Here is a 26,940-nt window from a genome sequence, read left to right as displayed (position 1 = left end):
CGAGGAACTAGAAACAGTACAAGGGACTAACAGCCCAAAGAATGCTGAAGAGAGAGCAAGAAAGAATAAAAAGAGTAAACGGTCGAAGCACATCTGGGACGGATTACCCCACAAGGGGATCTAAAGCCTGAGATCCCCCAGGGAGGTTCAGAAACCAAAGGGGTTGCACTGGGAGAGACGCTGTCACTGAAAGAGTTTTGCTTGAGATAGAATTGAAATACAAGCCCAAAGGTATGAGGTTTTTGTTTTCAGTTTTGCCACAGGCAGCACCCTTGGGAACCTGCCCATGCTGAAAGGGCTAAAGCTTCAGAAACTCTACCTGGGCAGGAAGTCCTTAACCATTTAAAAAAAAAATGTTTTGTTACTTTGTTGTAGTAGGATTAGGGTCCAGCTAGATAGGACCGCTTTACTTTTTGTAAAACGTCCTGAGGCGTGCACCCTTTTGGGCTCTTTGTTTCTTAAGTTTAGGGACTAGAGTGATCCGTTTAGGCAGGGTTTTATGAAAGTCTTTACCTCAAACCACAATGAGTTGTCTGTCTCCTGATTGAGTTACCACACTACTTAACCCAGTTATTTCATCAAGAAAGGGAGTTGGGAAATCTGTGTAGAGCTAGTTTTATCTACAGTGTGATTGATAGAAGGTGGTTGATTGCTCTCTTGACAGTCCTATTATATATTCACAGATCTCCTCTATTCTTTTAGCAAAAAAGAAATGTCCATTGAATTTCGGAAGAGTTATAATTGTAGAAGGTAGTTATTTTTTTATTTTTTTTATTTACTTGTTTATAATCAAGAACATTTGATTTTTACAAGACGTTGATATGCAACATAGAAGGTAGTTATATAGTTCTAATTTCCAGACTGCTTAATATTTTCTGGACTCTGCAATTGTGCAATAAAAAGAAATGAATGATGTTTCAATGCATTCAGTTAATGTAGCTGTTGGTCCACAAATTGTAAATGCAATATATTCACAACTTCTTAATGAATACTCATACAAAATGCCTATAAATCTCTTATAAGAACTTGTGAGAAACAAGTGTGATTTTGAGAAGAATAACAACTTTTGACACCCAAATAACTATTGAATTCTTATAAAACCTTATATCTTATAAGAACATTAATATGCAATTGTTATATGGTTAGGATTCACTTTAGCATTTTCCGATTTTCATCTAACGTGTGGCCTTTCAACTAGTTGCAAGGATTACCATATTGGAAATTAATTACTTTTGCTGTTTCCTGTGGATGTTGTTGAGGCTATCGCCCTCACGTTCTCAAGGATTGTTCACTAACTGCTCTACAAATGGAATGGTGTTTCACACGTTAGTGTCCATATAAAGCTAAGTTCTGTAAAACAGAATTCCCATGATTTGTGGGAAAGACAAAATAATCATGTATGCAGTGATTATATTTACTGAGCCAGTGGTTTCGGTTTGAAGCCTTATTTTAGTTTCTGATAATTGCCTTTTGTACTGATACAGCACTGTCGATGTGCATGGGGTAATTGCAGACCGGAGCCAGAATGCTTAGGTGGAAGTGTGTTTGGATTTAGTATGTCCTTTGGTGGGCTACAATAACCTGTTGTGGGTGAGGGCCAGAGATGTGGATTGATCACAAAGTCATTGCATATAATGCAGGCCACAGAATGGTGATAATCGGCTGATGGGGACAATCTAAGTCTATTCCAATTTAGGGATACCTGCATGGTAAGCACATTGTGGAGGTGTCATGGGTGACTTATTGCTGGAGATTTGCTCCAATCATTAGTTTAACAATTGTCTTGTTTTAGTTTCTCATAATCTCTTAGCTGGCTTTTAAGACTAATGTAATTGATTTTTCTATTTCGGTGTGTATTTTTACAGCGCCTACGCCCTTGACATCTAAGTTCTAAAACAACAATAATCGTGAAAAGGAGGGCTATTCAGGCACTTGCACAAACAGCAGAGTTTTCAATCTTTTCCTGGAGATGGAGAGATTGTTTGAATTTAGCAGATTAAAAGACTGCGAATTCCAGAGCTTGAAGGCTAGCACCTGAAAGGATAGTCCCATTGCTCATGCACATCTGCATCTCAGCTCTGACAGAAACAAAGCATGAGAGGAGCGAATGGCATGCAGGGGGGTAGGGTGGAGTAGTACTGGATTTCTTTTTGGAGCTATTTAGGACAGATATTTTTGTAAGGCCTTAAAAACCAAAGTCCTGAGTCTTCATTCTTGCAGGAATCCTAGCCAATAAAGCTTCTTCAAGATGGGGCATGTGTGCGTTCTTGAAGGGAGGCCGACTACTCCTCAGGCCACAGTATTTTGGATGACCTGCAGTTAATTCAGTGGATATTTACGGGACCGAGCAATAATTAATTGCGATAGTCAAGGTGTTCGCTAATGGCAGCATGAGCGATAGTCTGAGAATCATTCGATAGTAATTTAAAGCACCAACTAGTTTGTTTACATGTTGGCCATGGAGAGAAGCTGGGAGTCTATTTTGACTCCCAGCTTCTCTCCATGGCCAAGATCTTTCTGCGGGTCTATTGAATAGATATAGAACTTGATTTGTCAACCTCAGAAGACATACCTGAAATGCTAACGTTCACATAATCGGGCATTGTAAACAGCCAGGATTAGTGCTCCAGATAAGATTTTGAAGTGGGAGTATTTTACTCCTTATTTTTGAAAGTTGGGAGTACAATTATTTTTTAGGGAGTAAAAACATTATTCCCGTTCCCAATGGGAGTATTTTATAAACAAGTACAAATATGTTCAACTGTAAAATAGAAATATTTTTGTGAGAAATACTACTTTGCACCAAGTTATTCATTCACATTAAAATATACATTTGACATCTTTAATAATTCTGGTTGTTTCTTCCGGTGGTACTACTTGAACTACTGGTTCAAACACATCCATGGATCTGTTTGGGTGAAAGCAGGGGCACAAGCGCTTATCCATTTCCCATTTTTTATTGGGAGTATTTGTACTCCCCATTTTTATTTTTGGGGATTATTTGCCAATTTTTAGGGCGTAAAAGTGGCCAATACACCCCTTATCTGTAGGGCTGGCCAGAACAATCACCTTTACTAGGCGGAACATGAGCTGCACAATGCAGATGATCTTGTACCTACTCACTCTGTGGATGCCATGTTGTAGTCTGTGTCCCTTTTTTATTTTTTTATTTTATGTGCTGGCAATTCCTTTGCAGCTCCTCCTCCTCACCATCTGGCAACGCTTGTGCTTATCTTCAGTTGAAGGTGCAAAGGCTTTGAGGTTTCCTGGCACACCAAGACTCTCCACTCGCTTTATTTGAGTCGTAACTTAAGAACATAGTCAACCTCACTTTTTAAATCGAGTGTCTTTACCTGATCTGATTTAGTTTCTACCTTTTTCTCTATAATACGTGTAGGTGATGATGGTTGCAGGATATGCTTGAATTGTATTCTGTGAGTTCTCTTATCATACAACATGTTAATTAAGTGTATAGTAGAATTGATGTAAATACATGCTGAAATTGATTTTTTGCCACAGGGAGGATGTTTTCTGCTACTTAATATTTGAGTTTTGAATGTGGGGCAGATGATCTGGACCAAGCAATAAAAATGCCTAATGGTGTCATTTCGTGTTCAGTTTCAGTATTTCATGTTTCTTACAATTTGCAAATGAAAAGTAAATATGCTGGAAGGCCGTTCTCTCCTTTGAGCATGTCATTGAGGTGTGCTTTACTTTTTAACTTTAGTCATTCTTTTCGTAGCTGGAGATTCGTTTGTGATAAACTACACTGCAGCTCTTAATGCATCTGCCTCTCCGAATGGCAAGATACTCTCACTTCCCGCTGTGCTCAGCTTTACCCGTGCCTCACAGGTATGTTTGTTAGATTATATCATCTCTGACAATGAAAACAGTATTCAAAGATTTGTTTCGAATGTTTGAACATTCTAAATAAATTGATTGATTTTTACAAGTTGTATAGTGGCATAGGTAATTACGAGTGCAATCCATGGCATAACTTATTTTGTGTACTTCTCGTATATCTGGTAACCTCCTGGTCCATGCCTTCCTACAGTCACCATCAATTATTTCATATTTGTATCCCTGTGTCTGTGACAAACCCTTAACCAGTGATACATTGGGTAAGTGAAACCGTCCTAAGGTCTAGTGTCATTTCGTTCTGGCTTGATCTGTCACTGTCCTAGAAGACCGTTTCAGCTCTTTGCAAGGTCAAAAGAAGAATATGGCCTGGTAGGCAGTGCAAGGTGTTTTGTAGAGGAATTAATTTCCAAGTCATGGGGTCTTCAAGGCGGAATGGTGTTCAGTTTGTAGGACCAGACGTGGTTGCTAACCGTCTTTTGTTTTACTAGCGAGGGAGGCAACATCTCAGTGTGTGCCTTCCTTTCAGACCACTTCCTGGTAGCCCCACAGGTAAACGGAATACCAGCCACTTTTACTTCCTAACAAATGTTACATTCTCACCCAGCAAATGGGGTGTGAAAATATACTCCACAAAATGTAGGAAACCACAAACACATCCCATTTGATTGGGTTTTTATTTACACTTTTACTGCATGAAAACTTTGTGATGGCATAAGAGATACATGGCATGATAGAACTGTTAAAGGAAAATCGCGTATGCAACATATCATGTAGGACCAAAAAACTAAAATCATAATAGGTTGTTACGGGGTTAACCTGTACCCCCACATCTTTGGTACCACCCTGCCTCCTAGTGACTGACTAGGAACAAAACTTCACCCCCAATGGGTGCTACGATTCCCCTAATTCCTGATGGATTCCTAATGCACACAGGGATGAATGAGAACATTTAACCAAACATGCATAGAATATACACTATTCATCAATGAGCACACCCCTTGCTGCCCCTCAGGACAGGAGGAGAAGAACGGGTCAATGTGTATAAAAATAGGATTTTTTACAATGTCTCTCTCCGTGTACATTCTCGTTAGATCCTACTTCTAATAATCCTTTCATAATTAACCAATTAAGCAAACGGCCCCAAGCAGGGGGGGCATTACCATTTCAAGTAATGCAACAAAGGCCCTGTGGCATTACCTGAAGTGGTAATGCCCCCCCCCCCTGCAAGGGACTTATTGCTATTAGTAACCCTGGCCCATAAGACCGTGGTACTAAACGCATTTTCTTTCTGTTGCATTTTGCAACAGAAAAAAAAGGGCAACCGGGGAAGGGAGAACAGTCTGTTTTCACTTTCCATAGCGGCCAATGTAAAGAATAAAAAAAAAGTATACAAACAAAATGGCCGCCATGGACAGGGAGAATAGACTACCTGTAGTCTATTCTCCCTGTCCATGACGGCCATTTTGTTTTACTTGTTTTATTGTTTTCAATGGCCACTATGGCAAGTGAGAAGGGACTCCATGTAGTGCTTTCTTCCTTTCCATGGTGTCATGTTGCAGATCGGGAGCAGATGCAGTAGAGAGTGCTTCCATCGCGTCTGCTCCCGAAAAGCAGGCAAGTGTGCCGGGGGGAAGGACATATGGGGAAGGGTAGAGGGGGGTTTACAAGCACTTGCCTCATTCCCATGTGAGGGGAGATGGCGGCCTCTAGCCCTGAGCAGGCTCAGGGCGGTGGTATTCCCATCTGGTAAAGCACACGTTCTAAGCCTCCCCATTTTCTGAGAGGCTGCCACACTCCCTCTCGCCGGGTATACATAAAACCTAGCAAATGCCCACTTGTTGTGGTGGGCTCTCTTACTCCACAATGGGAAATAACCCATCTAATTAAAGCAGAGATCAACAATTCAATACCACAATTCTCTCTCAATTGTTCAACCTCTAAACACCTGAACTGGTGCAAGGTCCAATCTAAAAGCATAGACCTGAATTGGTGCAAGTTCAAACTAACTGCTTTTCAATACACCAATACATCATGAGATTTCTTCTTTCGTATTTCAAGGCACACTATAATCAATTGTACTAGTGTTGAATTCCTTCTTACCCTACCTACTCCTAGGTGGCTAAATCAAAATCATAAAGCACACTAGGTACGGAGAGTGGTTTGCTCTGGTGTTAAGCAGCTTTGCAGGTCTTTCTACAGTTGCTCCTGCCTGGATGGCGGAGCGCTAACCTGGCTGTGGACTGCATTTATCCCCACTCATAGCGCATGGCACGGAGAGTGGTGGCAAGAGTGGTTTGACTTGGTTCACTGGGGGAAGCAGAGGCTGCGTTTTGCCCCCACACCCCTGCTACCGGGGACTCAAGAAGCTTCTAGGTGTTCTCCCACAGTAACACTTTGACCTTCTTTTCTCCTACTCCCTTTTTCTCCTGGCTGCAATGAAGGTGATTAAGGCTGCAGCAGACAATGACCCCACATGCTCCTTTTGGCCAACGGGGGGCAAATCTATCGCCTGTTAAGGCGGCAAGTCCTTCTATTCCCCTCATCTCCGCTCAGGTTGATCCATGCGTGAGTGCTACCATGGAGGAGCAGGAAGCGGTGGTCGGGTCAATACCGGGCCCTCCCTCTTTGGCCTCCTCACCAGCGGGCCCACAAGCTGAATCCGTGCCTCGTATCGAGGAAATAGGGACAGGGTGGGAATTGCCCGGTCTAGCCGCCCCAGGTGATGTCTGTTCCACCTCAATCGACAATAACCAATTATTGAAGATGGTCATGAAATTGCACAGGAACTCACTTGTGGTGGGCACCAATAACAAAAAGGCTATTAGTCCATCTGCTGTCTATGACAATATCATTGGAACTCAGTTGTCCGCCACCCTGGACCTACAGAGGCTGCTGTCTACCTCTTTCATCCAGCAGCTACACCAACGACCGTGATGGCACTTGTGAGTCTGGTCCCGACCGAGGGGCCATACCAAAGGGACAAACCCAGTCAAGGCACCCAATAAGCCAGGAGAGGCACTTCTCTACAAACTTTGTATTTCTGAGTGCCACCTTGGATGTCTTACTGCAACAGTGTACTCCAATGGCGAAGGACCAAATTGCATTAAGGGACCTACTAACTACTCACTTACATGCACCAACAGTCAAAGCCCCATAAAAGATGTAGTACCAGTACCCGAGGTAAATCCTGCCCTTGTATGTAACAGGATTCTGCTTCCAACTAATGCCCAGATGTGCCTCACTCAGCTTGATCCTTTTGGCTCGACAATCGATATAATGACCCAGTCCCAGTGGGTGGTCTGGTTGGGTATTATTAACAAGGACGATTCTGCTCTATATTTTTCTGCTTTGGGGGTGGGGGATGAAGACTAGGCTTTCGATCCAGGCTTTGAAGGTGCTTCTGCCACTGGCTAGCTGCTAGACTCCATTTTGGCTACCGCTCCAATGGCAATGGGTTCTTCTCCACCCCTGTTCCCATCCCAGCCCCATCGGCTTGTGCAGCCAACACTACAGTGGTCTCCCCGGTTCCTTTGCTGCCTATTGATGGCAGGAAGCAACCAGGGGCCCCACCGTGCCACAGGCAAACGTCTGGACTAGGATTACCAACACCCTCTCAGACGGCTCTAAATGTCAAGTGGACTTGCAGGGCCCATTACAAAGATGGTTAATTCCAGGTGAGAGAGCCACCACAGTCCCCCCCCCCCCACCCCTCCCACACCCCACCACCACCTGCACCCCTGATTCCTGTACAGGGGCCAAGCATACAGTACGTAGTTCAATGAGGAAGGCCTGCAATGATGACTAGTGACAGGGCCTTTGTTCACCATAGTGAGCAGGAAGACTCTGGAGTTCAAGGCTCTTCGTCGGGCTGGTTACATGAGGGTCATGGCCTAAGCATCTCTGGCATTGAGCAGGGATCAATGGGGCATCTGGTCGATCTGCCGTTCTATGGCAGTGGAATAAAACTGAAAGAACTAACCTATCTAAACTCTAGTCCTTTTATGAATTTGAGCTTTTTGTTGAATCTTTTCCATGGCATTCCCTCACTTAGCAACATCCGCAGTAGGGACATTAACAAGATCATGCTACTAAAAGCCAATAGAGCGACTAACTGGGCCATGTTGGAATTCACCACACCTGCAATCTCGGCCTTGATGAGTCTCCACCATGTGGATTTGCACAAAATGGGATTTTGGTTGACAGTCTGTAGACAAGCACCTGATGCAAGGAGTTCCGGTACTCGGTCTCTTTTGGTCTGGTCGAGGTGCACCACCTACTCGGATGCCCGTGTTGAGGTAAGGGATGGAACAATGGGTCGCAGTCCCGGGGTTATCTGGTGCACAGAGAATGGCAGGGACCATGCCGTAGGTCATCGATGATCACCAAAGGGCACGCACCAACTAAAGTGGGCCTCTTGGAACTCTAGACGGTTCATCTCCTTTTTGGCAAACCCAAATGGCCTAAAACTGTTGTCCTCTGTTGTCCTCTTTTGATATATTTCTCCTACAGGAGTCGTGGTGTCTGGAGAACTTCCAAATGGATGCCTACAATGTGATCTGTGTGCCTGTTAAGAAAAGCTTGAGAGGGCAGCCGTTGGGTGGCTTGGCTATTGATGCAAAGTGTAATTTAAACCTAACCTCTTTTTAAATAAGCAGCAATGATGTTGGTGGTCTTGGCGGCCGTATTAAATGAACCTGTGCTCTTTCCTGAACCTATCCTGATAATGAACCTTTACAAGCCCCCGGGGGCGTCAAATGTGGAGGCTGTCCGGAAGAGAGTGATGGAACTTCTTTCCCAGTGGTATTCCCGCCACCCTCGAGGGGGGTGTGGGGAGGGGGAGAGGGGGGATTCTCTTACTGCTGGAGATTTTCTGGAAGTAAACCCGATTGTCCATATGTACTGGGCCGCCCCAGTGCACATGCTGCATCCATGGGCTGTTTTGACCAATTAGATCTTCATAATTTGGCTTGTCTTAATATCAAGCTGCCCGAGAATCAAGAGATTGGGTACACTTGGTCTAATGGTAAATCCCAGTCATGCATCGATTGTGCTTTTTTTTATCAGTAAGTTTGGGACGTACTGAGTTTGATCAAGTTCGTTCAGACAAACCTGAGTGACCACCTGTTGGTGGCCTGGAACTGGCCCTTTGTGAGTATCAGAGGGTCCAGCCTTGCCTGTCCTGATGTGGTGGCCAACAACGCCGGCAATCCCCCGCGTTGGTGTGAGAGGGGGATTGCTATGATGAACCTGTTCCTTGAATCAGAGGGACACTTAATTTTGAATAGTTTTTTAGTCGTCAAGGGGGGCCGCGCACAAACCTGCAGGTTACCTTGTGCCACTTTTTAACCATCTCAAACTCATTCGAGTAGGGGCGCAGTGGGCTAGAGTCGGGCTGGCCCCTTTTGATGCCCTGATATAACCGAGGAAAAGAGTTTTACAAGCAGATGTGACAGCCACCAAGAAATGTGTTGACCTTGATCCTATAGCTCGTGAAATTAAACTGAGCATTGTCCACATGTTAGAAAAACTGGATACACCAACACAGGGGCTCACTACAAAGCGCAAGGTGGGTCAGTATGTTGGACCTATTACACACCGATGATGGTGCCAAAAATGTGGTCATTTTCAGAGCTTTTTTGAAGGGCAATCTCCAAAAGAATTAAATTCCATTCCTGAGGATACCTGATTGGCATACATGGGGTCTTTGTTCTGGGATCTGTCGATAGCCCCCTCAGGGACTGGGGCATTGCTGTTACGCTCACCTGGTATCCACAGGGACGCCACCCAGCCGGGTTACTCGTTGGTATGCTTCTCAGCTTTGCCCATATGTGGTCTGCGGGGAAGGTTCTGCCTGAAAATATAGTAGGACTGTGTTCAAGACTGACCGACCGGGGTAAGTATCCTCCCTCCACCCCCATATGATTTCAGCCCTCTGGGCCCTCTCCTCACCTGGTGGTAGAATTGGGCGTGCTCTCCGTCCTGCCTTCTTTGCCGGGGCGCATTGTCTTTCATGGGCGTGTGCGGTCCAGTTACTTCACTGACGCCGGCCCGTTTGATATTGTTCAGGTAGCTCTTATTGCTGTTCTTTAGTTTTGTTGCTATCCTGCATGCCTTTGTTTGTTTAAAATGTCTCTTTTTTTTCTCCCTTAGGTATGCAGAGCTTCAGCGCAGCGAACTGGCTTGGTTGAGCCCCGCTGGTAAATGGCTCATTAAGAGCGCTCTGATGCGGTAAGTATGCGCTATGCGCAGCACTGCGAAGACTTGCCTTTGCTAACCTGTGTTTTCCTTCCTTGTAGGTCGCAGTGTTCTTCAGCACGAGTAGAATGTCCGGAATGGTGCCAGCCGTGAGGCGACCAGCCAGGTAAGCCTTTTGAGCAGTTCATAATTTACCAATGTCTCTACTGCTTTCCTTAATGTTGCCTCTGCCTTCCTCTTTCAGGTTGTTCTGTCCGAGAGGCGTGCAGATTCGAGGAAGCTGTTCTCAGTAGCTGCGAGTGTTTAAAGATGAAGACTGCAGGTAAGATGCTGCTGCTAATAATGTTCCTTTTGTCTCCTTGCAGGTTCTGCTTCTCCGAGGTTCGAGGGAATAGCTGGACACGGTGAGCGTCACGCTGAAAGCTGCAAAGTAACGCAAAGCGTGTTGTCTTGCTCGGGTGTTTAAGTAGCCCCAACAAAATAGTCCAGGCAAAGTAGTCCCTAGGCTACCACACCCAAAACACTAGACCGCATAGCTTGGTTCCTGCGTCAAGATCTTTTCTACCCTACTGTTGAAGCAACTGAACACCTGGCCTGAGGTATCGGGTTGTCTGCACCGTTGCCAACTGGGTTTCGTAAGGGTCATAGTACCCTTCACAACAGCTGTGCTGTGCAGGTCCTACTGGCTGGTATGATAGCCTCCAAGCAGGAGATATTTATATGCTTTGTGAACTATTCGAGGGCCTTTGATACGGTTTGTCGGGATAGGCTCCGGCACAAACTCTCAAAATGGGGCTTGGAACCAAGTTCTCCTTCATTTCATTAAGGAACTGCACTGTGAGACATTAGTATCTATTCGCTTTTTGCAGGAGAGGGCCCCGTCTGACACCATTAAAACCAACATCAGCCTGAAACAGGGGTGTGCCTTTGCTCCATTACTTTACAACCTCTATACGTCAGTTCTAGACCCCTGCCGTTTCCTCCTAAGCTTGGGGTTGTGGCCATTCCCTGACTAATGTATGTGGACCGCATGCAAATCTGGCTCCAGGGAGCCATCAATGCCTTAGGGGAATACGCCAGCGCAAAAAACCTGCTAATAAATCCATCTAAGACAAGGGTTATGGTGCTAGACAGCAGGCCAAAACCGCAGCCCCCACAGGTGTGGACCTTGAATGGTAACAAGTTAGAGGTAGTGGATGGGTATACATACCTGGCCTTTCCCATCGGCTACCAAACCACCCGTGCAATTTTATGGTGAAGTCGTTTCCTGACGTACCCTTAAGTAATGGCACCTCATAAAATGCTTTGTGTCACGTTGAGGTGGGAACATCATCGAGGGTTTGATCGGGATATACCAAACCAGTATAATTCCTGCACTGACTTACTGCTTGGAACTTTTAGCTGTGGGACAAGGGGCCTGGTTAGATACTTTAAAGGGGAAGTTATTAAGGTCTATCCTGAATGTTCCTGTGGCTACCCCGATTGAAGCCTTAAGACACTCTAGCTGGGGGTCCGGTCTCTCCGTCACATTGGCTCCTTTAGCATTGTTAACTTTACTGTGCCCTGAGATTGTGCCCCTCAGATGAGTGTAAGCTACTGAGTTTGGTGGCACACGGCCTGGGGATCACCTCCTGTAAATCCTTTTTTGGCCACACTGAGGAAGATGGTGGAGTCACATTGTGAGGAGATGGGGCTTTCAGCACTCACTGTTAACAGACCCGCTCGGTTACCTCAATTTATTTAAGCAAAAAACCGGGGAGTGGAATAGAAACACCTCCGTTAATAAACTCACCCAGAAAAGGCACCATGTTGAATTCACTCAATGATCAGTTAAAATTGATGGTGCATGCTCTTACCTAACTAGACCCTGCTCCCCAAAAATGTGAGAATTTGCTGTATACTTGCGCTTGAGCGTTCTACCAACGTATGAATACATTGGGAGTTGGTTAGGAGTCGCCTGGGAAGAGTGTCTATGCCGGCTGCGTTCTAGTCGCGTTGAATTCACCCGACACGTTTTGACCCAATGTCGTATCCTTATGCAGACATACAGCAGGGCATACTCAAATTCTGTAACAAACCTTGAAAGTATCCAGGGTGATCGATTTTGGTCCTTGTTATATGGGACCAATTGCCTTGTCGTCACAGGGGCTGGGTACTATGTATGGAAGGAGGCTGTAAAATGTTTTGCCGGTGCAGTATGATGGGCACTACTATGGGAAGACTGATAAAGTTTGGTTGCTCCAGGATGTGCTGTCGCTGTGTCTGTGTTTATATCTGGTTTCACTCCAATCGTCCCAACCTTATCAAATGTGGAATAATGCAATTGTTTTAGGTTGCACTGTTACCTGTTTTGTGTTATTGTATTCTTGGAATTTTTCCAACTGATGAAATGTGAAATACCGTAATCGCTATTGATGACTTTATGTTGAATATTCACATCTAATAGCGCAATTGTATTGATGTGTGATGTACTTATTAATTCAGTGTGAAAGTTATTTTCTTTTAACCAAAATGCACTAATACAAAATAATAGATAAAGCCCACTTGCTATAAGCCAAGGCAATACATACATGAAATGCATGGCAAGAACATAAAAAACATAAAATGTCTTGCAGTGGCAATTAAAACTTCCCTGTTTTATCTGCTAAAGCATAAACCAACAACTAAGAAAAGCTTCCAGGCCCCAAGGTTCTGAATAATAGAAACACACCATTCTGTTCGAGTTAAGGAATCCTTAATGCAGATGCTCAGTGCTTGGTACTCCGAATATACGGTCCACCGGGGCCATGGGCAGCATGTTCCTCTGCGATCAGCACCTGCATCGTTCTGCTGACAAGCTGGCACATTTATAGTTTTCTATAAAATAGAGGTGCTGTAAGCCTACGAATCTTCCTGCATATGCTGTAAGCTTCTTCACACTGATCACGAAAAGAGCTCATGGTTAAATAAACTATTTCTAGTTCTTCCGGAAGGTCTTATCTATTTTGGCATCTGCACATCGCGGTGCCATCTGCATGTAGCAGAGTGCCCATCACTCTTATTTACAAAGAGAACAGTGCACGTTTCTTTGTCAACAAATGCTCCAGGCTGCTCATAAAGTAAACAAAATCGAGTGTCTTCGTCGTTTCCAGAACATCTTCCTAGCTTTATCTGTGCCATGTGTTACAAAGGACAAGGCCAAATGTTCTCAGTGTGTGCAAGCTGATTTTTGTATCTTCCATCTTTTTTATAATGAGTATTGCTACACGCTACTTGTACGCAATCTATGTAAACATGCATTTATATGTTTACGGCTATATAGCACCTTAATCCACTTCTATGAGCTATATAAATGAATATAGTTCTGCATTTACATCACTTTAAAATCATTGTCCCTCTAGATGAAATGCTGCATGTTTGTACACATCTAGTGCCTTGCTCTAAGGCATCTAAGCGCCTCTAACTGCTTCTGAGCGCTGCTCGGCTGACTAGTACCCCAACTAACTGATTCTTATTCGGCAAAAGCCACAAGAAGTCAAATTCTTCACTTAGCTCTATGAGCTCACTATAGACTTGAAGGGTGCAGTGTTTCCTATACCTGTTGCTTCATTGTTTTCCCCAGGTGTGGTAGTCTTGCAAAAATACATGTCAAAAGTATTACAACATCTTTGACCACTGGTTCTATGTATACCAACCTCTATGCTTTACTAGACATAACTCAAGGACTTCCTTATAATCGGAAACATTTTGTGTCCTGGTTTGCCATGCTGCTGTTAAGGAGTTCCGCCATCCATGTTAAGCCAATGTCAAAGTCATCTACTCAAGCAAAAATTCAGTCGCTTGATTCAAATTACAAATTGTTGCAAATTTGCCCTTTGTTTAGAACAGCATCTACACACATTTTGCTCAGTTTCCATTTATTTCTATCATTAGCCAACAGTATTTTTTCATGTCTGGCGGGAGAAAATTGAGTGCCTTTTTTCAGGCCTTGATACAAAAATGTAACTTGACGCTGCTAGAAAGATCTTCTCTGTATATGTCCTCCTGTGGAAGATAGTCTGGCTTTTTCATTTCTTTTCAGATTTGCTGCTAGTTTCACCTTTCAGAGTTCTTGTTCAACGCAGATGGTATATTTGTCTGCAGCATGTTCCCCTTGTCTAGGGTTTATTTCATTTATTTTATTGAGCATTTGTAAGGCGTTTTATATAACAGAAGCGCCGCGTTTATAGGTCAGCTGAAAAATTCTCTTTAGCAAGTTTGATACTTTTGCAAGCTGTGTTGGCTAGATTATTTTTTTCGCTGTAGAATTTCTTCACAGACAATGTATCGGTTCTGTTTTTTTTCTCTATACATGACTGGGGAACAAATATATCGGCATACTAATGCAGCATTGAGAACATCTTTTTGTAGTCGCCTCATTCGTTTTGAAAATATTCTTTTTCTGACTCCTATCATCTTTATGCTTTTATCAAGGACCCACTGCCACTGCACGTCCACATTTGAACTGAAAAACTGGATCTACTTTTGGTCATATGAGGTTACCTTGCCTGCAAACGTGATAGTGCCGTTCTTGCAGCTTTAGCTAATGTTACTGCCAAAGAGATGGGCAGTCTCCATTTTGATGTGGATGAATTTCTATCTAGTTACAGATATTCATCCATCCATACCTGGAAGGATTTCTGATCTTTTTGCTTTTCAGACGCCCACCCAAGACTATTCTTCTAGATTTGTTTTTGTTTATAATGAGCTTTTTCTGGTTGCAGTAGTGAAGTTGCCCTTCCAAGTTAATCCGGATTCTTGGCAGGAGGAAAACATAATGGCAGCTTAGCATTAGCGGGACCACTGTACCCCCTGTCTAGAACGTGATTGGTTGATGACAAAACTGCAGATCATGCAACAGGTTGGATCAATCGTGCAATCTATTATTTATAATCTACGCTTACTCTGTAATGTTCTGTCCTTTAATTCGCCATCGGATCATGCTGTTTTGGGGGCCTCCGTGGTCAACTCCAGGTTGGACTACACTAACAGCTTGTTGGCCGTATTCATTTAAGGCAGCTTCATCGCCTCCAATGCGCCCAAAATGCTGCATTTAGGCCTATATTTAAGCTTCCTAAAGCAGCTTAAATTTCAGCCGTAGGCACATCTCTTCATTCGTTACCAGTTAGACAGAGGACATCATAACAGCTGATTTGTTCCCTTTGATCAACTGATATTTCTAGACGATTCCACCTCGGTATGTCGACAGAATAGATAGACGATTCTCTGTCTATGGCCCTCAATTCTGGAACTCATGACCCTTATTCGTGCTTAGTATTCCTTGGATGAGTTTCTCAATGCTTTAAAAATATACTTTTTTAGGTGATACGTTACTGGTCCAGTTTTTTAAATATCGGCCAGTATTTTATTCTCTGAAAATCTCCACCTAGATGCAGTTAATATTGCCTGGTGCGCTATAATCCACAAATCAAAACCTTCATATCAGCACCACTATTCAACATAATGTTAGAAGGCTACTAAAGGAAACCCATTTGGAACTGCTGCCTTTCCCTTTGATTGGTGTATGATTGGTTCCTGGATATGTTTATTTGAAGAAAGATTGTTTTTATTGAGCTACACATGTTCTTATTACCTTCTTCCTTTGCCACATCTTGGAGTAAGGATTTACATTTTTTCACAATCATTATCAAACTAATGATTGTTATGTTTCTGGAATGGGCCATTATTATACTTTTGGAATTTTTCTTTTGGAAAAGAACTGGTTATATGAAATTAATATGGTTTAGGTGTTTGACCGCCTGAGAACTGATTAGCATTAGCATTGTATGTTGGGATAAGGAGGCTGACATGTGTATGTATATACACACATTTGGAGATAAGTCCTTGTGTGAAAACATTTGCCCTTGGTGACGGAGTGACTCAATATTGATATTCAGTAACCGCTGCAGTGTTCTTGCAAGAGTTTGTGTATTCCTACACAAAAAACCATCTTTGTGTTCAGTTCCTCACATACAATTACTGTGTGCTTAGACTTGTCTTCTAAAGCTATTGTGATTCCCTTCCTTGGTAGTTCAGGGAGCTTGATGAATTTACTTCTGGGCTTACAATGGACATAGATGTTGATAATCCTTAGGGTCACACCACTTAAAAGAAGGATATCAATGGCCTTGGCCTATTTGGATCAAATTCAGCACTTTGGGCAATTTCCCCAGACTTCCTCCCCTTTCGGATGAGACAGGTATTCTAAAACATGTGAGTAGTCACCTAGATCCCATGTTGATGTAAGCCAGGTTTCCTATAGAATTAATACTTAATGAGCAGGAATTTAGGTAACACGGTGTGGCTTATTCATCTTTGGAAAATTCCAGGAATATTTACGTCAGAATGCCAGTTTTCTCCACAAATAGTGCAATGGCTCTTCTGTAGGCCCTATTTCTGTCAACAGAGCCTCCCCCAACACATCTCCATGGATATGCATGTGCTGCGAGCAGAGCAGTGCCACAGGAGTAGCAGTAACATTATTACTACCTAATCTGAAGAAGTGCATCTATTTCAGTTCATGAATTGCTATGGGCTAAAACGTATGACTTTTTAAAACAATAGGTTTTAAAGATGAACTATATTTTGAACACCCCACCCTTTCCCAAAAATTGTCCCCACTGGGAATGTGAATGTCTGTTGCACCTTTTTATATACCATGTAAACAGAAAAGCAAGCCAAGGAATCCCAAATAGAAATTATATCAGGAGTGCCACTTCTTGGGGTTTAAGATGGCTTCTTGTAGGAATCGTTTTGAGGGTTGTCGTGACCAGTCCATTCTCCCATTTGTGACAAGGTGTCACAAGACAACCAATAGGTTTCCAGTTTTTATTGTAAAAACAGGTTTTTCAAATATGCAATGTGTGGCTCAGTCTTGGTGAAATTCCTGTACACCTAATTCACAAGATTTGATGGGGCTCTAACCTCCCTAGCCCAGTCTCCCTGCTCCCACAGGTTTTACTATGGTCCCAATTTAATTTGGCCTGGGTACCCACCTAGCTAGTCTATATCTGTTATATGGAGGGATTAAAGGCTGTGGTCCTATATCTGTCTCCCTCAGGGACTTACTTTGTGACCTAACATGACAGTGTGGTTGTCCTAGTTCCCTTCTCCTCTCAATGATCATCTCTTCGCCATTTCCTCAAGAGCCTGGAAGTAACTTTAAAGCCCTCAAGCCATGCCCCTTTTCAGCCTCCATTTCCTAACAGCTAGTCATGCAGTCAGAGTGGTTGTTGTTTTCTCTCCTGTCCTTGGAGAGACGCTATTCAAACAGGGTTTGGAAAGTGTTCCCGGGACCTTCCCCCATTCCTTGCCCATTCCAGTTTTGCTGCTGGTGTCTGTTTGCTTTATGTTCCCCTGTATCCTGTCTGGGGTTTGTGGGGTGGGTGTGTGGTCTCCCATTCAGCTTTTGAAGGGTGAATTTTTATGTCATCTGATGTCATTTGGGTTGTATGTACGTTTGTTTACTTACGTCCAAAGCTCCAGAACGTGTGGTGTTCTGGAACTAGGTGGACAGTTGATTGAGCTTGTAGGCAGTGCCTTAAATAAAATCTTCACAAATGTTACAATTTGTGTCCACGGTAATCTAAAACTGGCAACGAGGATTCTTACTTCATTGCGTGCGGCTCTCCGGTGGACCTGGTGAGCGGTCCAGTGGACCTGCCCGACCGTGGTGGAGAGGCCAGGAGAAGAGCGGAAAGTACCAGGAAGGCAAGGCAGCAGGCACCGCTGCCCCCGCCGGCGCACATCAGGTCAGGAGGCGTACACATAGGCAGTGAAGCGGGCGGGGTGAAGAGGTGCAATTTGGGGGTCGTGGAGCACGTGCGCATCAGTTGGTGTCAGCGTGAGACTCCTGATCCCTTGGAAGATGTTGCATCATGCGCCACACTTCCAGCCTGTAAGGGGGCGTGGCTTAGCTACGCACAGCACACAGTCACCCAGAGAGCCAATGTCACGTGGTCTGGAATGAAGCATTGTCACAGAGGTTTCCTGGCAACCCACAAGCTCTGAAAAGTGCAGCGGGGGCGATTGCAGTACTAAGATGGCATTGTTACGTCACAAAGACAATCCAAGCCGAGTTCAATGATTGTTGCAAGATGGCTTACGAAGTTGAAACATTGTCAACATTGTGACAACACAGAACGAATTCTGGCATAAAAGGAGTCTGGCTTGCATTGTGAACAGAACTTTCATGTTAATTAGCTGAATGTGACCAGTGCCCTGTGCAAGACTTGGACTTTGCAATTTTCATAATCTGTGCACATTGTCAGCTAGTAAAGCAGAGGTTATGGCTGCATCTATTCCACCACCTGCGCCCTTCCTGGCAGAACCAGGTCGACCTCCTATCAGATGGGAGAGATGGAAGCCCATGTTCGAAAATTATATTGTAGCCATAGGGGGTGACGGGTTTAGTGCAGCCAGGAGAAAGGCACTACTTTTGCATGATCTCGGTCCGAAGGGCGCAGTGTTTTTGTCGGGCTCACACACCGTCTCGAAGCGGGTGTGGGTGATGTGGACGAGTACATGCTGACTGTCAAACAAATTGAGGAACATTTTGAACCAAAGAAGAACATTACGTTCGAAAGGCATACGTTTTTCCAGCGTGTCCAGGATGGTTCTGAATCGGTAGAATCTTATATAGCACCCCTGAGAACCTTAAGCCACACGTGCGATTTTGGGCTTCTGACTGATTCTTTGATAAGGGACCAGTTGGTAAGGTGTCCCAACAGTGTGAGAGTGCAAGAGAAATTGTTGGCCAAAGATGTGACTTTAGAATAGGCAATTGAGCTTACCCGCAGTATTGAACAAACCACACAGTATATGAAGGAAATGAAAGTGGACAAACAAATGGTACAAGGCATGTGTGCTGTTGGCCCAAAGAAAAAACCACCACCTGGGCCAACCACAAGGAGAGAGTGGTGGAACCAGAAATGGGGCAAGTGTGGCAGTCCCAGATACACAACAAATACTCCCACTTGCCCAGCCAGATGGGCAGAGAATGCTGTAAGTGTAAATGCACAGGGCATTTTGCGAACGTTTGCCTTGAGTCTTCGATTAATATGGTGGAACAGAGGGAACACTGTGGCGAAGTTCCAAGTCAGTCTTCCACAAGATCACCCAATGAGCCCTCTCCAGGCCAGGATATAGCACCACGACATGTATTCCAGATAGCTGCAGTTTCTGGTGAATATAGTGGACCAGTTGATGACTTTGAGGTGGACGGGTGCTGCTTGAAGATGAAGGTTGATTCTGCTTCCCTGTGGTCCATAATTTTGGAAGACACACTCAAGAGCATGTTACGCAAAGGGGTGCAAGATCTAGCTCCTGCTAAGGTGCAGCCTTGTGGTTATGGGGAGTCCACCATCGAGTTGATGGGGGGAGGGGGGAAGTTCCAGGGCCATGTATCGTATAAAAGATTAAAATGCACAGCTAACATATTGGTGGCCAAAAAGGGAGCTTCACTGCTAGGTTGGGATGAACAAAGGTAGTTGGGGGTAAGGATACAGGCGAGTGCGGCGGATCCTGTCACCATAGCGGAGATGGATGACAAGTGGACAAAAGAGTCCCCAGAAGTGTTCACAGCAAATCAAGGAAAGCTAAAGGACTTTGAACATGACATTAAGTTAAAGGCGTCCGCTCAACCGATGGTGCACAAAGTAAGGCCAGTTCCATTAAAGATGAGACAGCAACTTCACAAGGAACTGGTTGATTTGGTTCAGAAAGGTTTAATTCAACGCATCGATGGTACTGAGTGGCTTTCTTCTGTGGTTTTAGTAACTAAGAGTAATGGGAATTTGAGACTATGTGTAGACCTGAGAGAACTTAACAAGAAAATACTAATTGAGAGACATCCTTTACCTATTATTGCAGATACTCTGGCTACTCTTGGGGAGACTAGTTGGTTTTCAGTTATTGATCTATCTGTTGCCTATCATCAGGGGCCTTTATCTAAGAGAAGTCAACATGTTACGGCTTTTGTCACCCCTGAAGGAACTTTTAAGTTTTTACGCGTGCCTTTTGGATTGGCCTCCGCTAGCTCTGTTTTTCAAAGGGTGATGGAGGAAGTGTTGGGGGTGGGGGGTTGGAAAAAGTTGCATTATTTCAAGATGACATATTAGTGTATGCTGATAGTGAGATTGAGCATGACATATTGCTGAGGTGTGTGTTAGAGAGATTGAGAAAGGCAGGGCTCACTGTTCAGAGAAACAAATGCAAAATTGGTGTAAATGAAGTTGAATATTTGGGGCACAAAGTTTCAGGACAAGGCATCTCTCCTAAGCTTAGTCTAGTAGAAAACATACGTGAAGTACCTGTGCCTGTGGACAAAGATCAGTGGAGGTCGTTCAAGGTATGGCGGAATTTTATCATAAATTCGTCAACAAGTTTGCCACCATATCTACTCCGTTGAGGAATTAGCTCAAAGAGGGAATTCATTTCAAGTGGTCAGAGGAGTGCCAAGTAGCTTTCAGGGCAATTGGAGAAGGCATTGGTAATGCTCCATCGTTAGGCGGTTTTGTGAATGGGAGAAAGATTGTCCCATCTGTGGATGCGAGCATGTTAGGCTGGGTGTCTCATTGAACCAAGTGGATTCTGGAAAAGTGGAGCATACCATTGCTTTCGCTTCTAGGCCTCTAAAGGGTGCAGAAAAAAATGATTTGGTAATTGAAAGAGACGCCTTGGCTGTGTTTTTGACAATATTGCTTTTTAAATTGTTTTTCTGGGGCCAAGAGTTTCAAGTAAGGACAGATCATAAACCCTTGGTTCAACGTATACGTAGCAGTGGGTGGACAAAGGGCTTACCAAGGATTTCTAGGTAGATGATTGCTCTTCAGGGCTACAATTTCAGAATGTGTTACATACCGGGTAGGGAGAATGTGGTTGCTGATTGTCTCTCCAGACTTCTTGTTGAATTTAAGGAGGATACTGAGGGTATGATCAGGGAGGAAGACCTGATCATTGTGAATTTTGCAAGCTGTGCTGTCAGCAAAGATGAGTGGATGGAGGCAGATGGGGAAGATTTGACAATTTCTAAAGTGAAAGAATGGACAATTGGAGGATGGCCGGCCAAGGAAGTTTTGGACAGGAGTTTTGATTGTTATTCTGAGGTGAAACAGGAATTCAGTTTATGTGAAGATGGTATTAGACGAAGGAGAGGGATAAACATTTTTCCTCCAGTTGGAATAAGGGATTGATTGGTTAATTTAGGCCATCATGGTCATTTAGTCATTTGGGGCACTAAGAGATTGCTAAAACATCGTTCTGGTGGCCGGGCATGGATCGTGACGTGGAAAAGAGGGTCCGTTCATGCAAAGAATGTGAGAGGAGCGACAAAAGGAAAACTGTGAGGGAAATTCCACTATGGCCAGTACAGGTTTCGAGTGAACCATGCAAGAAAGTTGCAGTTGATTTAATGGGCCCCATTCAAGGGTTAGGCGATGGATTTAAGTTTATTGTGGTGTTGGTGGATTATAATTCTAAATGGGTAGAGTTGAGAGCTGTAAGGGAGGCCACCACTAGTGAATTGATTACATTATTTGAAGATATTTTTTTTAGGGAGGGATTCCCTTCTGATATAGTTACTGACAATGGGGTCCAGTTCCTCTCTGACAGAATGAAGGATTTCCGTTTGAGGTTCGGGATCAAACATTTAGGCACAGCATTGTATCACCCAAGAGCTAATGGTTTGGTTGAGCGAGCTAACAGATTTATCAAAGGAGGGATACACTTAGCCTTCAGCTCGGGGTTGTTGTGACAGAGGTGTTAAAGGAGATGGCGTGGAGTCATCGCACCACACTGCATTCCACTACAAAAGTGTCTCCATTTGTATTGTTGAAGGGTCGCCAACCAGCCACTAAGCTGTGTCCGGGGTGGTTGGAGGTAGCGGGATGTTTCGAAGTTGATCGTCAGGAAGTTAAGAGGTTGATTGCCGAGTCCCAAACTGAGTATAAACAAAGGTTTGATTCTCTCGCTAAAGTCAAGGTGGGGGAGTTTGATGTGGAAGATCTTGTTCAATAAAGAATCCCAGCTTTGGTATAAAGTGTCTGGAGAGCAAGTTTATAGGACCTAAGGGGATTGCAGCAGTCTGTGACAATGTAGTAATTTTGTATGGTGGTGAGTGTTGGTCAAAAGGGAGGTTGGTCAAAAGTTTTAGAGTGACTGCTAGTGAGGAAGAGGTGGAGGAGAGTGATTTGAATGCTGGGGTGAATGTGAATGTGGAGATGGAAAACGATCAGGTGTCTATTAGGGACATACCTAGAGGGGGAATCGGGAAAATGCCAAATCGTTTTAAGGACTTCTTTTGTGAGTAATTTGCTAGGTCTATGTGTATTGTATAAGGAGGGAGAGGTGTTATGTCATCTGGGTTGTATGTACGTTTATGTTTACTTATGTCCAAAGCTCCAGAATGTGTTGGTGTTCTGGAACTAGTTGAACAGTTGATTGAGCTTGTAGGCAGTGCCTGCTGGTGGTTCTGGTCGACTTAAATAAAATCTTCAGAAATGTTGCATTCTGTTTCCGCGGTAATCTAACATGAATCTGTCTTTTCCTTCTGTTCCCGGCCATGTCTTTTCTGATCAGGCCAAAACATTGTAGTACTTGTAGTCCCTAGTTTTCATTTACTTTGTGCTGATTCCCAGCATCCACAACCCATTCCATGTTTCTGATGTGTCTATTGCATGCTGGCTATCCTAGTTTCTGAAAGAATGGGAAGAGACCTGGCCAGAACAGATGCTGATGGTCATTGGGATGGAGATAGTCATGCATGGCTTAATTTATACTAGGGTCGCCCCACCTAACCTTTAGGGTAGGTCTGCCTTTGTTGTATCAGAGGTTGAGAGGGGTCCTTTGTCTTTCTTGATCGGTTCAAACCCATGACCCTGTCATACATTCTTCTAAAATGTTTGGCTTGGTCTTCACTCTGGTCAGGGTGTTCATCTGTGTCTCTGGGTTTAAGAGACCAAACCCGTCTCTGATTTGGCTTTATTAATCTCTGTGGCAAAATGAGGCGTGAGATATCGGACACACACATGCAACAGCCTTTCTCCTATTACGAGGTAGGACTGATGCCAGCATTGAAGAAATCCAGTCAGGGCAAAGCATGTCAGTTCTCCATGCATATTGGCAACTGATGATGTGGAGGTACTTTGGTCTATTGATTAATCTGTCACAAAAATGGGCTTACTCACTAATTGTCACTGATAATTACAACTAGTTATCTCTCATTCCCTATGAGAAGACCTTTTGACATTGCCAATGTTCGTTTAAACTTTATATGGCACATGGGTTCTATGATGGTCCTGTACTGGCACAGTGGCAGTTCTTGTGCACATTTTGGGCCTGATTCATGGAACGTTTTCCTATGGGATTGCACAATTATAAAACAGTTCCATGAATCAGGCCCTTTATGTCCTGAATGCAACCTTTCAACCTAGGCCTGGTGCCAACTGATCAGTTTGGAACATTTCAACCGATAATCAGAAAAACCCCACAGGATTGATAGTCGGTGATTAGGGGTCCTTTACAAGGGAATACACAGGACATTATGATAATTCATCCAAGCAGTGCGAATACACAGGACATTCATGTAATTCATTCAAGCAGTGATTGCAGTTATGCGAGGTGAATTTACAGAACATGAGTTGAGCAAATTGTTTTTTTGTTTACATCAAGGGCCAAGGAGCTACCCCACCAAAATAAATGGAAGTAAACAAAGACAATTGATCTTTAGTAGTACAGGCAAACACTTAGTACACTATTCAAACTGTAAATGACCATGCTTGTAAATCCCACTTCGCTGTAAGTAAGTTCATGGCTGCACTCGGCACCTGTGTCTGTTTTAATGTACCTGTCTGAATCTTTCCAAAGGATTTGTTGTGCCAGTCAAACACTAAAGGAATCCAGAGACTTTGGGGCTCAAACAGATATGTTGCCTTTGACTTTTGTCTGGCTTTGATGCATAACCAGTACCAAACAACTCATATGATTTTTTTTTTAAATTTCTTTATTGGTTTTCAACATACAAACTCTCATAACACAACATTACTGGCACGTTGGCATGTTTCTCGGAACCTGCTGTACATTCGCAATGTCTGGGTTCTCCGGTGACCGTACCGTTCATGTCCAGTACCTTCGTTGGGTCTAACGCAGAGTCCGTTACAAGAGGTGCCCCACCATGGGGCTTTATACCGGGCTTCCTTGTTTTCACTCGTTAGTCTTCTGTCCCTATGAGGTCATCGCTGTCTCCCTCTTCTCTTGTGTCGAATAGATCCTGCATCAGAGAGTTCCATGCAGTCAGTTTTTGCACTGTTTCCCCTTCCCCTCTTTTCACTGCTCTTATCCACACCGCAGTATCTGTCAGTGCCCACTTTTGGAGGTCTGACCACCATGCTTCTATGTTCGGACCCTCCCTTGACTTCCATGTCATTGCTATTCTTCTTTTAGCCAAAATGCATATTCAGTCTTTCATTTTTGCTTGGTGCGACTCATGTCTACTTCCTCTTGGGAAGAGGCCCAGTAGGTGTTTTTCCAGATGTTCTGCTTGTATTTGCAGTCCACTTTGTGCTATTTTGATTCTGATCTTGTTCCAGAAGGCCTGTATCACTGGACAGGTCCAGAACATGTGTATCATGTCGGCGTCGTCCGCCAGGAAGTGGGGGCACCTGTTTTGGTTTTCCGTACGCATCTTGTTCATCCTCCTGGGCATGAGGTATGCTTGGTGCGTTATGTATAGCTGTGCCTGCCTGAACCGTGCATTCCTTGACACTTTTTTTGGTTATATTACCGCCCTGGCCCATTCCTGGTTGCTAAAGGGCCTCTGAAGTTCCTCCTCCCAACGCTGCCTCGTGTGTGATTCCTGCGGGTCTACTGTTTTTAACAATTGTTCATATAACCTGGAGGTTGTGTGGGTTCCCTCTGAGATATCATACCATGCGTCTAGATTTGTCATCTCTTCCTCGTCCTGGTTTGTCCACTCTGGCCATCTTTTTTTGATGTTTCGTATCATGCAGTTATAGAGGATAAATTGCCCTTCATGTATCTCATGGTCATCTACCATTTCTTGAGTCTGCCCACCTTTCCCCTCTCGTCAGGTCTCCAATTTGTGCTACACCTTTGGCTTCCCAGTGCGCCCGGTATGTCGCCAGCGTGTTTGTGTTCCCCCCCAGGAGGCCCGCCAAAGGGATCTGTGCCGGGCACGGGTCTTTAGTCCCCTGGAGTCTCCATGCCCTTTTCCATAGCCCCGCTGCGATGTTGAGCATGTTCGGTAGGGTCTTGAGCAGGGGTTTGTCAAGCCACAGTATTTCTCTCAAGTAGTATCGTTTCAGTGCTGGCTGAAAGATGATTGTGTCTATTGTTTTGTCCTCCCCCAGCCCCTTGACTGCGAACTGCAACTGCCCTGCTAGAAAAGTATTTCTTCAAAGTCCAGTAATCTAATACCACCATCTACATAGTCCTTCTGGAGAGTCCCCATTGCAATCTTGTCCCCCCCCCCCCCCATTGGAAGTTCTGTGTTATCGTGTTTAATTTGTTGAAGAAGGCTCTGGGAATGGTGCATGGGATGTTCGTGAAATAATATAGTAGGCACGGCAACACCACCATTTTCAGGAGGGCTGCTCTCCCCATCATCCCCAGCTAAAGTGTTCCCCAGAAGGCCATTGATTTCTGTGTCTTTTCCAGCGCCGCCAATGTATTGGTTATGTGGGTGTCAGCAGTGTCGTGGTGCATCTCTATTCCCAGGTATCGGCGCCTGTGTCAGGCCCAGATCCGGGAATACCGCCCAGGGGAACCCGCCTCAGCCCTGCCAGAGGGAAAACCAGGGACTTTTCTTTATTAAATGCTATGCCCGATAATCTGGTATATGCCCCGATCGCCTCTAGGAGGCATGGTAGATTAACGGCTGGATTCTCTACGAATAGCAGCATGTCATCCGCGTACAGCGAGATTTGATGGAGCACCCTGTCTGTCTATTCCGGTGTCCCCATATTCTGCTCTGAGAAAAACCGTGAGCGGCTCTAGGGCCAGGATATATAACATTGGTGACAGTGGGCATCCCTGCTTGGTTCCCCTATATATCCTCCAATCCTTTGAGATTAATCTCCCTGTCTTCACCCATGCTCTAGGATCATTGTATAGCAGTCTGATCCACCGGAGGAACCCCTCTCCAATGCCAAAATGGGCTAGTACGCTCATCAGCCACTCCCAATGCACCGAATCAAAAGCTTTAACAGCGTCCAGGGACACTATGGCGCTCTTGCTCTGTTTTTGGTTTGTCTCATCTATTACATGGTGCAATCTACGAAGATTCCATGACGTATTCCTCCCCGGGACGTAACCCGTTTGGTCCGGATGGATCAAGGTGGGCACTACTTGTTTTAGGCGGTTGGCTAGAACCGCTGTCAGTATTTTAGCGTCCTGGTTGATGAGGGAGATCGGCCTGTAGGAGGCACATTCCCTAGGCTACTTCCAGGGTTTAAGGATCGGGACAACTTTTGAATCGGACATGCTAGTCGGCAGCTGATTGGTCTCATATGCGCCTTGATATGTGTCAAGTAACTTCTGGGAAATGGTACTCTTAAATGTTTTGTAGAACTCCCCCGGGAGTCTGTCCAGGCCCGGGGACCTGCCGGTGGGAAGCTCTGTAATCACGCCTTTTATTTCCCCTACCGTGAGGGGTGCGTCCAACAACTGAGCCTGTTCTTCTGCCAGTTTTGGTAGTCTTATTTCTGCCAGTGCATCCACTATATCCGCCGGGTCTATCTCCGGGTTTGGGGCATATAGTTGCTCATAGAATTGAACAAATAGGTTGTTAATGTGCTCCTGGTTTCAAATCTCCTTTCCTGTGTGGTCTTCTAACACTGTTATGGGGTCTTT

The 26,940-nt window shown here is 44.4% G+C and overlaps 1 protein-coding gene across 2 annotated transcripts in view; it reads left to right on the top strand.

Moving 5' to 3' along the window:
* The window catches only part of EVC2 (EvC ciliary complex subunit 2), a 1,020,434-nt gene that overhangs the window by 191,222 nt on the left and 802,272 nt on the right, over positions 1-26,940 (top strand). For both annotated transcript variants that reach the window (XM_069631972.1, XM_069631971.1), the window contains exon 6: positions 3,743-3,852. In XM_069631972.1, the coding sequence (XP_069488073.1) occupies positions 3,743-3,852 (110 nt within the window). The remainder of the gene's footprint in view (positions 1-3,742; positions 3,853-26,940) is intronic.

This window comes from Ambystoma mexicanum, chromosome 6q (assembly GCF_040938575.1).
Source record: "Ambystoma mexicanum isolate Mex_15411 chromosome 6q, UKY_AmexF1_1, whole genome shotgun sequence".
Classification (NCBI taxonomy): domain Eukaryota; kingdom Metazoa; phylum Chordata; class Amphibia; order Caudata; family Ambystomatidae; genus Ambystoma; species Ambystoma mexicanum.
The sequence above is the reverse complement of the archived record's forward strand: the minus strand, read 5'-3'. Positions and strand labels throughout refer to the sequence as shown.